Consider the following 14,650-nt stretch of genomic DNA (forward strand, 5'->3'; position numbering starts at 1 on the left):
TTTGGCAAGTTGTGGAAAATAAAAAAATGTTATTCCAATGTCTTTAAGTAATTGGGAACATTGTGATGGCTTTAACTCTGGTAATAATTATAACAAGCACTAGTATAACAATACTTTACATAGAGATCCCTTTTAGGAGCAGAAATAAATACAGAAAAAGGTAAAGGATAATGATGACTGTCTAGACACAAGGAGGTATTGTTGGGGCATCTTTGTAAGTTGCTATCTGCCAGATGAGAGACTGAACACTGACTTCTGGGCATGAGTTGAGAGCCATTTCAATTGTGTATGGAGGAGAGAAAATAAGTACTGTTTCAAGAAGTTTTGCAGTGAAGAGAAGTAACAAATAAAAGGTGTCCTGAAAGTGAGGCATAGCCATATTAACAATCTTTGGATTAGGTATAAGAGTTAATGGGCAAGTAAGATGTAAAAGAGAGAAGTGGAAATTGATCACTAACATTCCACGGGAGACATGAAGGTATAGAGTTTACACTTGCCATCTTTTTTGGAGGAATACTGTTATTTGTTTTTTGCTGTTTTTTAAAGAACAGTAATTCATAGTGCTTGGAAATTCCACTTTTCTCTTTACTACTCTGAATCCCATTTCTTAGTCCTACACACTCAAGCAGCACATTACTGTTTTTAAAGTCCTATAAAAATTTAGTGATCTTAAATATTTTTAAGAATAAAGAGAAGTCTAATAGTGGAATAAATCATGAACATTCACTTCAGTTCTCTTCTGCTTAGCACGGTAATAAATATAATCATACTAATCATTGACAGTACAAATGATAGGATTTTTATTGTGAGATAATTTCTGTCCTGACTGGTTGGTTGAACTGTTTCTTTTGAATCAAAGTGTGCAATTTAGAATAGACCTTAAATATGCATTGACATAAAATTAATTCATTTCATTGATAGGCAAGGACAATCTTGAAGTTATATCTTCACATGAAATATGCCAAGGATGAGGTTGACCCGAGGGTTCTCATCTGTAGCAAAAGACTTTCTATCATGGTTGTTAGTAAGAATTCAGGAATGCTATTCTTCAGCAAAAGGAATTTCTTGCTAACGTAGTTAAGACATCTCTCTCCTGAATTTGTGCTGCTGAGGGGATCCTTCACCACCATAATTCTTTCAAAGCTCATTTCTGACTTTTCAAAAATTATTCAAAAAAATTTAGAAGAATTGTATTTATTCTAAGTTGAACATTAAGTTTAGGCTTATTAAAGGAGTTCTTCAGAATCTTACACACTCATTGTAGCAACCATGAAGAGCCAGCCACTGTTGACAGGTAAAATCTTTCATGCCATAGATTATTCTTGGAATTCAACCATTAGAATTATATATAATATATATATTTATATAATATATAAATATATTTATATAATATATAGTACATATTTTATATAATAATATGTTATTATTATAAATTATATATATTATATATTATATATTATATATAATATATAATATATATAATATATATTATATATAATGTATATATAATATATATTATATATATTATATATTATATATTATATAATGTAATATATATTTATATAATAAAATATTTCTTATTATATAATAAAATATTTTATTAAAAATTATACAATAAAATATTTATATTATATATAAATGTATAAATATATATTTATATATAATATCATATATATAATATAATATAATATATATAATTTATATAATATAACATATATTATATATATTATATAATATAATATATATTATATTATATAATATAATATATGTTATATAATATAATATATATTATATAATATAATATATAGTTATATAATTAAATATATATTATATTATATAATATATATAATATAATATATATAATTATATAAATATACTATAATATATATAATTATATAAATATAATATATTTTATTATATAATATAATATATATTATATAAATATATTGTATATAAATATATAATATAAAATGTATATCATATTATATAATAAAATATATATTATATTTATATAATATATATATTTATATATATTATATAATTTATATTATATTTATATAATATACAATATATAATAAATATAAATATAATATATAATATATATATTAAATTTATATAATAAAATATATATTATATTTATATAATATATATATTAAATTTATATAATAAAATATATATATTTATATAATATATATTATATTTAGATTATATATTATATTTAGATAATATATATTATATTATATAATAAAATATATATTATATTTAGATAATATATATTATATTTATATAATAAAATATATATTATATTTAGATAATATATATCATTTTATATAATAAAATATATATTATATTTATATAATATATATTATATTTATATAATATATATTATATTTATATAATATATATTATATTATATAATAAAATATATATTATGTTTATATAATATATATTATATTTATATAATAAAATATATATTATATTTATATAATATATATTATATTTATATAATAAAATATATATTATATTTATATAATATATATTATATTTATATAATAAAATATATATTATATTTATATAATATATATTATATTATATAATAAAATATATATTATATTTATATAATATATATTATATTATATAATAAAATATATATTATATTTATATAATATATATTATATTATATAATATAATATATATTATATTTAGATAATATATATTATATTTATATAATAAAATATATATTATATTTAGATAATATATATTATATTTATATAATAAAATATATATTATATTTAGATAATATATATTATATTTATATAATAAAATATATATTATATTTAGATAATATATAATATTATATAATAAAATATATATTATATTTAGATAATATATATTATATTTAGATAATAAAATATATTATATTATATAATATATATTATATAATATAATAAATATATATTATATAATATAATATATATTATATTATATAATAAAATATATATTATATTATATAATATATATTATATTTATATAATAAAATATATATTATATTATATAATATATATTTATTTATATAATAAAATATATGTTATATTTATATAATATATATTATATTTATATAATAAAATATATATTATATTTATAAAATATATATTATATGTATATAATAAAATATATATTATATGTATATAATAAAATATATATTATATTTATATTATATATTATATTTATATAATAAAATATATCTTATATTTATATTATATATTATATTTATATAATAAAATATATCTTATATTTATATAATAAAATATATCTTATATTTATATTATATATTATATTTATATAATAAAATATATCTTATATTTATATTATATATTATATTTATATAATAAAATATATCTTATATTTATATTATATATTATATTTATATAATAAAATATATCTTATATTTATATTATATATTATATTTATATAATAAAATATATCTTATATTTATATTATATATTATATTTATATAATAAAATATATCTTATATTTATATTATATATTATATTTATATAATAAAATATATCTTATATTTATATTATATATTATGTATAATATAAATATAATATATATAATATGTAATATATATAAATATATATTGTATATATAATATATATATATATAAATGCCTTATGTCCTTATAGTAAGTCTCAGTGAGATGGGAGTAGGCATTTGGGTTCTGGCAGAAATTCACAGTGTGATCATGGGAATATCATTTAAAAATCTCTGGGCCTTAGCTTTCCTGTTTTTAAAATGAGTTTATTCTTTCAAAAGCTCTAAAAATCCTCACAACTCTAGCAGTATGATTTGTACCTTTATGTGAAAGAAATGCTCCAAACCAAGTTTCACTGGTATTATAAAAAGGAGGGAAGGAGGTGGGTAAGAAAACACCGGACCTGAGGAAAGATGGGGAAAGGACTATTAAATGGGGAGAAAAGAACAAATTAGCCCAGAAGAGTGAGGAGGAGGACTCGACAATTGTTGCCAGCATAATACTTATAACAAGGGTTATTCTTGCTAACATTATTCATATTAATTCCTCTAAGTATTTATGTTAACCATACAGAATCCTTTCATTTTTCCAGAAGGTAAACACAAAATGGAATTATGCAGAATAGATTCCTACTAATAGAACCATCTCATTGTCAAAAAATGCTACAATTTCATTCATTCTTCTAATATATTTGTTTTATCTTTGTTTCCACCTACCTTCTTCATAACTGGAAGAGACTACAGCAATTTTCACAGAATGAGGAGTACAAATTTCCCTTTATTTGCACTGCCTTGAAGCATAAAAACTGTAAGAGAATAATATGTAGTGAATTGTCCTTTTTAGTAAACCACTTGGTTAATTAAAAGCCCTTTATGAATGGACTAGATGTACCTGAAGAGATCTGGGAATAGCCAGTCTGAGCTTTGTGTACTGAGACTAACTTTTATAGTCTCACAAGTTTTCCCTTGGCCATTAGAGAAAACACACAGAATTTTCCTGAGTGAGAGGACATTGCCACAATTTTTTGGCCTATTTGGATATTTTTGCTATCTCACTGAGTCTAAAGGTGCTTTTTAAAGAATCACAGCAAAACAAATATAATAAAGTTACAAAATTAAAATCCAGATAGGTTAACAAGAGAGTAAGTAATAATGCTTTGATTTTATAAAAAGAGGAATGCTTAGAACTTTTATGACCAACTTGCGGAAAAATATAGAAAAATTGCTTTAACCAATAAAAAACCTCACTTCTTGTAACTTATTTTATTTTGCATCTTTAATTACCATGCAGTAGTTAAAAGTGAGCTGAGTGAGTCACCACAATTTATGTTTCTTAAAATAGTCATAGAAATACATCCAAGTGATGTCTCAGTTGTGTTCCTTGACCACCAAACTTACCAGGTTTTACCTAAAAGATGTCAATCGTCTTCTTTGTCCTAAGCACCTACCTTAAGTTAAGCACGGGCACATTAAATGTGCTTTTAAGATCTCAATGGAGTCTCTTCTCCAGGAAATAAATCTCTTCCTATACTTTTAGGTTGTAGATGCTTTTTAAGAGTGACTCGAGAAATGCTTTGAAGAAGATTTCAAGGGCAATAGGATTGTGTTGTTAAAAAAGTGTAACATAGACAAATTTTGCATAATACAGAGTACTGGAGTCTATTTTTTTTTGTTGTTATACTTTAAGTTCTAGGGTACATGTGCACAATGTGTAGGTTTGTTACATATGTATACATGTGCCATGTGGGTGTGCTGCACCCATTAACTCGTCATTTAACATTAGGTATATCTCCTAATGCTATCCCTCCCCCCTCCCCCCACCCCACAACAGGCCCCGGTGTGTGATGTTCCCCTTCCTGTGTCCATGTGTTCTCATTGTTCAATTCCCACCTATCAGTGAGAACATTGTACAAAACATATTGACAATCAGCCTGAAAATAATACTTAAGGGTTGTAACAAGCTGTTGACCTTACCATTTATCTAACTTAAAGTACAATTAAAATAAAAATTGTTTCTTCCTTGATTTTGGCATTTACTAATTTATATAAACTCATATTTTATCCATTGGATCCCCATAATTTCCATAAGAAAATTAATTTCCAGTGATGCTTATTATCAGCATGAAAATACTGATAAATAAACCTAGGTCATATATATGTGTATGTGCTTATATACAGATATAAAATAACTACATCAAAATTAAAGATAGTCATTGCTGTTAATTAGATACACACATTAGATAGAAATACATACTTTTTATGATTAACAAAAAATGTTGCAACTTTATCTGAAATACAATTCTTAGATTTAATGCATCCTTTTTGCAGATTTTTCAGTTTTTTCAGGCAATACTAAAAATGTGCGCGTTCCATAGTGATCATGGTGATCACAGGAGTCTTGATGGTCCATGGCATTTATCCTGTGCTCTCATCAACCAAATCTGTTATGTCGTCTCCATAGAATTTAAAATATGTTGATTCAGCCTTCTCATTGCAAACTTCATATCTTTGTTCCTTAAAGTGTAGATGGCAGGATTTAAGACAGGGGTGACAACAAAGTTCATGATGGCAAAAAATTTATCCAATGACTTAGTAGGGAAAGGCCACACGTAGAGAAACATGCATGGAGCAAAAAACAAAACCACTACGGTGATGTGAGCCGACGAAGTGAAGAATGCTTTGGATAAATCATTTGAGGAATGTCGTCGGACAGTGACCAGAATAAAAATGTATGATACAATTAAGAAAAAGAAGGTGCCCATAGATATGAATCCACTGTTGGCAGTGACCACAAATTCTAGCCCGTAAGTGTCCATGCATGCAAGTTTAATAACCCGAGGAAAATCACAATAAAAGCTCCCCACATTATTAGGGCCACAGAAGGGTAAATTTATGACAAAAACAAACTGAGACATAGCATGAATCACCCCAATGACCCAAGCTGCTGCTACCAAAAGCATGCACATTTTGGGATTCATAATAGTTGGATAGTGGAGAGGCTTGCAGATCGCAGTGTACCTATCATATGCCATGACTATCAGCAGCACCATTTCAACTCCTCCCGTAACATGGATAAAGAACATTTGTATCATACAATTATGGAAGGAAATAACTTTACAATCAGTAAAAAGATCATAGATCAATCTAGGAACTGTGGTAGATGAAAGGCTCAAGTCAATGAGCGATAGGTTGGCCAGCAGAATATACATGGGGGAGTGTAAGTGAGGATCAAAGATCACTGTGAACACAATGAAGAGGTTTCCCAGGATAATTCCCACATAGAATAAAGAGAAGAAGAGAAAAAGGAAAAACTGCATTTCCAAGGATTGTGCAAGTCCAAGTAATACAAATTCTGTTACCAGAGAGTCATTTACTTGGTCCATTGAATCAGATAGAAGGGAAGACTCTGAAGCAACCTGAAAGAAAGGAAGGAATCAACTTAGTGTGACTGAAAATAATGCGTTAAGTGTTAATGATTTAAAATGTATTATTAACAAATCTTTTATTTGATAGTAGATTATTTAAAAACTAGTGGGAACCCAGGGTATAAAAGGTTAATGTAATATGGACAAAGCTGTGCTCAGAGGCAGTCTATTGTTTTAAATGTTCTCAATTGCTCAAATACATGAACTTATTAGCATCTTAAGAAATTGGAAAAGAATGCATAAAAACTCAAAAAATTCAAGCCAAATAAGGTAAAAAACAAAAATAAGGAAATATGAAATCCCAGAAAATGGCAAGATTGTATACCAATATATACAAATAAATGGTTTAAAAAATACAGAATCTTTAAAAATGCAATCAATAATAACATTAAATAAAAATTAGAATACAAATGCATAATTACGGTTAAGGCATCTCTGAAAGCTGTTTCCTACATGTGCCTATAATGATCTACCCCAAACTAACACGTGAATCATACTTGAATTTGAAATGCTGTAGAGACAAAAGGTTGATATCTTCATAGTATAAAAAAGAATTTAAACAGTTTCACAAAATCTCCAAGACCTAATAAATGAACAAATGAAATGAAGAATTAAAATGTAAGCTATACGTGTATTTGTATATACAGATATGTGTGTGTGTGTATGTGTCTTAGAAATCAAAGAAATATGATAAAATGTAATACTATTATTTTTCTGTTAAATTAGGAAAAAGTTTTACAGGCCGGGCATGGTGGTTCACGCCTGTTATCTCAGCACTTTGGGAGGCCGAGGAGGGTGGATCACGAGGTCAAGAGATCGAGACCATCCTGTCCAACATAGGGAAACTCCGTCTCTACTAAAAATAACAAAAATTAGCTGGGCATGGTGGTGCATGCCTGTAGTCCCAGCTACTTGGGAGGCTGAGGCAGGAGAATAGCTTGACCCTGGGAGGCGGAGGTTGCAGTGAGCCGAGATTGCGCCACTGCACTTCAGCCTGGCGACAGAGGGAGACTCTGTCTCAAAAAAAAAGAAAAAAAAGTTTTACAATTATTATTATCCAAACTGGCTAAGGACCAGAGAAACTGGCACTTTTATACGCTGCTGGAGGGAATATAGACTGATTCAAACCTTAAAGAAAATATTTTGAAATCATGTATCAAGAATTTTAAGTCCATGCCTTTTGGTGCAATAATACTCTTGGAATTCTATTTTTACAGAAGTTTTCAGCATAAAAACATTCATCATACTTTGTTGACAGTGATAAAATCTTGAAACGATTTAAATACCAAACATTAGGTTTAAGTATAGTGTATGTACATGACGGACTGTAATAACAGTTATTAAAATAAATATCAATAGAAGCATTTATAATAACAATGGAAAGACTTTTCTTAAAAATACTAAGAGTAATAATGGTAAACAAATTGCATAGTACAACATGTTAATTAACAGTAGTTGCTTTTGATTTTTAAAAGAGCTTTACAAAGCTCTAAAGCTCTCTTTCTAGATTTTGAAATATCTTTTTGTATACATATTATATATTTTTTTGACAAAACATCAAATGGCATAGAAAGTTGAAGGAATAAATGGTTTATTAAGAATTTTGAAAACTAGGATTGACTCATAAGAGACTAAACCAACTAAAGAAATGAAGAACTCTACTACTTCCCTCATTTAATCAATCATTTTTATAATGACTAGAATTTTTTCATAGATGGGATTCTCAAGGAGGTATAGTTAAGTAAGTGAAGGGTCTTGATTAAACGTCTTGAACTTTGCATAATGCTACCATGAAATGGAAACCTTTTGAGACATTCCATCCAGGCAGTTGACAAAGCATCTTGCCTGCCTCACTTTGACCAGAGCTGGCCATACTGAACGAATTCTGGTAATCATTAAATAATTATAAGAAAAATTAATGCTCAGGTGCTCTCATCAAGTTCAGAGTGAGTGAGGTTAGTAATGATGAAGTGGGAAATATTAAGAGATACACAATAAATGGTCAAAGAAATGCAATATAGTATAATGGGATAAGAAGAGATAATATTTTGGGAAGAATACAGCAGATGGAGACAAATAGATTTGATTTCTATCTCCACAATATGCATGCATTTTTTTAAACTCTCGGTCAATTTGTGCATGGCTTTCTACCTTCTCTCGTCTGGATATTCTCCTAAATGCTCTTTCCAGCATTTTCTGAATGAAATACATATGGATGGTCCCTGGCTTGTGACAGTTTGACTTATAATTGTTTGACTTTACAATGGTGAGAAAGTGACATGCATTCAGAAGAAACTGTACTTGAGTATAGTAGTCAGTATATTACGTGAGCTATTCAATATTGTATTATAAAATAGGCTTTGTATTAGGTGATCTTATATAAGCTAATGAAAGTGTTCTGAGCACATTTAAGGTAGGCTAGGCTAAACTATGATGTGAGGTACATTAGGAATATTAAATGCATTTTTGACTTATGATGGATTTATCAGGACATAACCCTATTATAAGTCAGAGAGCATCTGTACATTTTTAACTATGTTTTACTATTTTCACTTCATTCATAGTGCTATCCCTGGACTTCTTACCCATATTTAGATCACCCAGATCATAGGGGCTTAAGAACAAAGAATTTTGGGAGAGGAATTGAACCCGGGAAACATTATAGAGTAAATAAGATTATCCCTGGGAGTTTTCATGGAAATGTCCTTTATGCTGCTGAGCAGAAGGTGTTTGGTGACTTACTAAGCTCAACACCAATTCATAAATATTTATTTATAAAGAAATGAAGTTGAAGCTGAAGAATCATGTTTACTGCTTAGGATCAAGTGTTTTATCCTGTTAAAACTAAGATACAATATATAAACCAAGCACTCTAGGACTCTCATCATGAAAGTGATATTTCATCTTATAAGAGCAATTCCAAAACAAAAGCAATTAATGTCTGAATTACTTTGTCATATTTGGAGATTCCTATTACTACTGAAATTCATATTGCTACTGAAATGGTGTTTGTCTTGGAGTGTGAGTGATAATTAATTTTCTTGAAGAGGAAAATCCCAAACTACATGAACCTATTAGTCTAAAGACTGAAAAATTCTCTTTATAACATGAACATTTGCCATTTTAAAATAAAACAATCACAATCCAAAATATGAAACTATGGGCATTCAAGATCAGTGTGAAGGAGGCAGAGTCGATAGAATGTTTAAAGAGAGTAAAAAGGAAAGGGAAGAACAAAGATGAATTGGAAAGAAATTTGGAGAATAAAAGAAGGGTCACGGGAAGGAATAAGAAAGAATCCTAAAGAAAAAACAGGATAAAATGATGATCAAAAGAAGCATTGGTGGAACATGGTACATCTTTACTTAGGTTACCTTCAGGCTTAAAGCAATATATATTGATGCGTTATGAACACCTGAGAGAGTAGATTTTACTTGAGTTTTCATACACTGTTTATGTATATTGTCACTGCAAACATGGAAAGTAAAAGAAAAGCTGTAGGAAATAGTCACTGATATGTGGAGAAAAGTTAAGAGTTTAAGCTTGTGAGTGAATAGGTGTGATAATGAGGTATGGTGGGATTGAATGTATAGTTGGATATCACTGGTAGTGGTTCAGCTAACCGACAGGTGAGTTCTCTTCTAAAAGAATTAGGGAATAAGTCATCAAAATATGCTTTAGCCTCCAGGCAGTATTTTACTTATTCTAATATTTGTAGCTTTTCATAAATGTAAAATTAAAGTCCATGAGTGCAGGGAAACTTTTTGCATTGTTCAGTGCATAATTACTTGCCTAAAACAGTGCCTGTCTCATAGAAAAAGCTCAAGAAATACTTGATGAATGAACTTTCTAAAAACAGCATAATAAATTGTCAATATGAGAAATAAAATATTAGCCCCCACAAAAATAGAGAGAAATTGCATTTTAAAGTACTCCTTCACAAGCTTGTACTTGTTGATGAAAACTCAGTTGCATAAAAAAGGGAGTATTTAAATAAGTGAAGAAAGTCCTACCCATTCTGTTACAAACATTTGGAATTATTACATTTTATTGTTGAAGAAATCCTGATGACCCAAAGGAGCTTGTCTGGAGGAAAAGACCATGTGTTTGATTTCTCTGCCTTCTTAGGAAACACTGATGACTTTGGAAAGCTTCTAGGAGTTCTTCAGAAGCCAAATTTCCATAGAGTTTGTCATCTTTCCTATTGGAGATTTAAAATTTGTCAGTCATTTAGGGTCTGGGACACATATCTTCAAACAGGAAATGCAGACTTATATTAAACAAAAAGGATGTTCAGAATTATAGTTTTGTATAGAAGTGGGAAAGAACTTTGAGATTCTACAGGTAGAATGAGAAACAGCACAGTGTGGTTAAATGGCTAACAATACATTCAAGAAGTCAGAATCAGAAGGCAGACCTCCTAAATTCCAGTTTAATGATCTTTCTCAATAGTGGTCTATGCTTTCTTAGTAGAAACAGTCTTTAAAAAAATCTAGAAGCATATATGTTTGACAGGATCACTCTAACCTATCGGAAGAACCCTCTTATTCCTTGAGTTCTTATTTTGTTTAAAATAAAATTAGCATTCGCTTCCTAAAATATTATTTCTTCTTTTTCACTGGGCATTGCTCTTCCCAATTCCCTTTCTTATTTCTTCAAACAACCTGGAACAGTTCCATTTCAGAATTCATAGCCATCAGCTCCTCTGTACCCTCCCCTGGGATGAGGCCAAATCTTTCTGAATCTGAGATAGCCTCTCAGCCTATGCATTGGCTGGAGTGTTCCAATGTGGAGGAAGGTAATACCAAAAGAGAGAGAATCACACCAGACTGTGGGAGGTAAAGACTTGAGATTCCCTTCCTCTGGTTTAAAACTAAATCCGGTTTTCAAATAGGATGGAAATAGCTGAGATCAGACATCTCCTTTTCAGAGTGGAAAATGAAGTTTATAATGAATTGGAGAGCATGAAAGTTAGAAAACTACACATCTTTAAAGAACTTCATACTAGGGACAAACTGAAATTATCATAGGGGTTTATATGTGGGATTAGTTTTATAAGACATAATATAATTTAATGATTAAAATTTGAAAATAAGAGGTAGTGTGGAAGAAAAAGATAAAATATTTCAGAAAGCAGAAGATTTTGGGCACAAATATGTTACAGAAGAGAAGAAATTGAAAGGGAGTTTAGAAGGATAGAGAGAAGCAACCACGACAGGGAAAGTTTTGTAATTAAAAGCATCTCTTTTACCTGTCTTTTCAGTCATAGGATGTGCATTTTTAGGAGAAGGAGAAATTCAGATAGCTTAATCTTCATTTATGTAATACCCCAAAGACAAAGCTATATATAAGATTCTTCATATTGGAAAGGAAGCTAATTAGCTGCACAGGAGAGGGACCCACTGATGCTGCTGAGACAGACAATACCCAGCCCATTATTAGTTTCTCTTGGGGACTAAATCTCTGAGTCACACGATTTCCCCTTGACAAAAGTATCGAAAGAATTGCCTGCTGATGAAATAGGGGGAAGGAAGGAAGGATGTGAGGTACTACATTGGCTAGTAAAAAAGAATCCCCATTTAGCATGGGTAATCTTAGTGTGTGAATTGTTCGGAATGACCGAGATGAGGGAGTGAAAATATATTCAGGGTGGACAGACATACCTTCACTTATGGCACCATGAATGAAATTTGAAGAAATAAATATAAAACATCTGATCTTTAAATACAATGCCTGTAATTGATAACAGGTGAATAAATGGATCCTTCTCCTGTTATCAGTTATAGCAAATGTTTACCTCTGGATGCCAACCTGTGCTCCCAAAGTTTAGTGTGTTGGGGCTGAAGGTTTCTTTGAAAGTTTTTGACTTTTATCCTTCCTGAATTGACTGGCTACAATTAAAATTTGTATTTTTTTTTTGGATCAGTTTTTTCAGAGGTATTGGAAAAACATATACAAATATAAAAGAAAAAATAGAATCATTCTAAGTTTCTGTAACAAGAGTGTGTTTCCATGAGGGTGAGGTAATCATTCACAAAAGGACCTGTATTGAGCCATTGAGACAAGCCTAGTGGATACCCCTGGAGAAGCTTGGCTTTATTATTGATGTAAAGACACAGAAAAATCTAATCTCCAGGTTATCATGGTGGCCTGAAAGTGCAAAGGCTCCACCTTGGTTTACAGTGGCATTTGTTTAGAGCTGTATTTCATTTTCTCTTGTTCAGAAATGAGGAAAATGATTTTCTCTAGAACAGCAGCAGAATAAGAAATGTTGGTTGATCCCAAATTAATTTTTGAAAAATAGTAACATTCCAAAAATACGTAAGCAAGGTAAAAACTGCAGAATAATGTGGGCAGAAATATTTTTTAAAATTAGGATACACAGTCAGTTACATGGATTATTGTCTACCTAAGATGAGGTAAAACAGTGTAGGTGCTTAGGGAAACCACAACTACAGTGACGTGAGAGGAAAGTGTGTTCTATTGCCCCCACAGAGGTCTCTTCTGCAACACAATGAGCAGTACATAAGTCGTTCTGATGTGCCAATGTGCTCCTGTCCTGTGTGCCATTGTTCTAAGTGGGAAACTGGGGTAGCAGGCCGAACAGCGTATTGAAATGAATGAGGGAGAATCTAGGCAGAAATAAGTTGCAGGGAGTTGGCCAGCCAGATACAGAACATGTTGTGATTTGAAGGCTGTTTCCTGAGGCATGAATCATGGGTTTTCTAGGCAGCAAAAGGCTTTTGGGCTAACAGAGAAGCTGGAGTTGTTAATGAAGAGTTCATGAGACCTAGTAGTACAAGAGAGGACTGAGAGTGATAATTTACAGGCTTCTTCACCTGAGATTGGCTCAAGATTGGAATTGGCTTAAGCTGCAAAAGGAATTCATTAGTGGATTTCACCCCAGAGACTTCAGGTGATGCAGGCAGAGGAAATTAATTGAGAATAGAAAAGGAGATTAAAAAGGAAGTTCTTTAGTCATATGACCTGTGATTGAACGTAAGAGGAAAGCTGAAGCATCGTTCAATACATTAGTCATGTTGCAATAGTTTTACTCTTTGCTATATTTATGATGTGATAGAGGTGAACATGACAAAGTCCTGCTCATGTTGAACTTAAAATGCAATGAGGAAGACATCACTGAATGAGAAATTTTGAGGGCTGTTAGTCTTACAAAAGAGGTGATAGGTAGTGCCAGAGGAATATGCAATGGAAGGAGCCCTTCTGGACTCAGGTTCTGGGAGGCCTCCCTGGTAAAATGATGAAACTGAAGGCTGAGATGTTAAGAGGCAAAACATGAAGGACAAATACTGTATACAAAATGATTAGCTAGTGGAAAGCCCCAGAGTTTATAGAATTTGAAGTTTCCAGGCAGGTAAAAGAAAACCAAATTGGATCTGGAGTTGCGGGGAAAGAGTATGTTATTCTCCGAGACTGAAAAAAAGGAAGGAAGCCAGGTCTTGGATGGCCTACTATACCATGATAACATACCAGTTTAAGGGCACGGAAGCATGTGAAGTGTCTTTAGCAAAAGAATTACATACTTAGATTAAAAATTTTTTTTCTTTTACTGAAGCATAGATAATAGGATTTTAAGTGGGAAGATCACATAGGTGACTATATTCTCTTCCAAAAATGACATAGGTAGGCTTAGACAGGAATAGTGGTGTTACAGATGAAAATAAAGG

The 14,650-nt window shown here is 29.8% G+C and overlaps 1 protein-coding gene across 1 annotated transcript; it reads right to left on the reverse strand.

Annotated features, from left to right (window-relative positions):
- Positions 1–5,981: 5,981 nt before the first annotated feature.
- On the reverse strand, positions 5,982–8,270 carry LOC129398697 (olfactory receptor 4F6-like). Its single transcript, XM_055117328.2, has one exon. The coding sequence runs from the start codon at positions 6,918–6,920 to the stop codon at positions 5,982–5,984; it is 939 nt and encodes a 312-aa protein (XP_054973303.1). The 5' UTR covers positions 6,921–8,270.
- Positions 8,271–14,650: the final 6,380 nt, after the last annotated feature.

Source organism: Pan paniscus, chromosome 18, assembly GCF_029289425.2.
Source record: "Pan paniscus chromosome 18, NHGRI_mPanPan1-v2.0_pri, whole genome shotgun sequence".
NCBI classification, from domain to species: domain Eukaryota; kingdom Metazoa; phylum Chordata; class Mammalia; order Primates; family Hominidae; genus Pan; species Pan paniscus.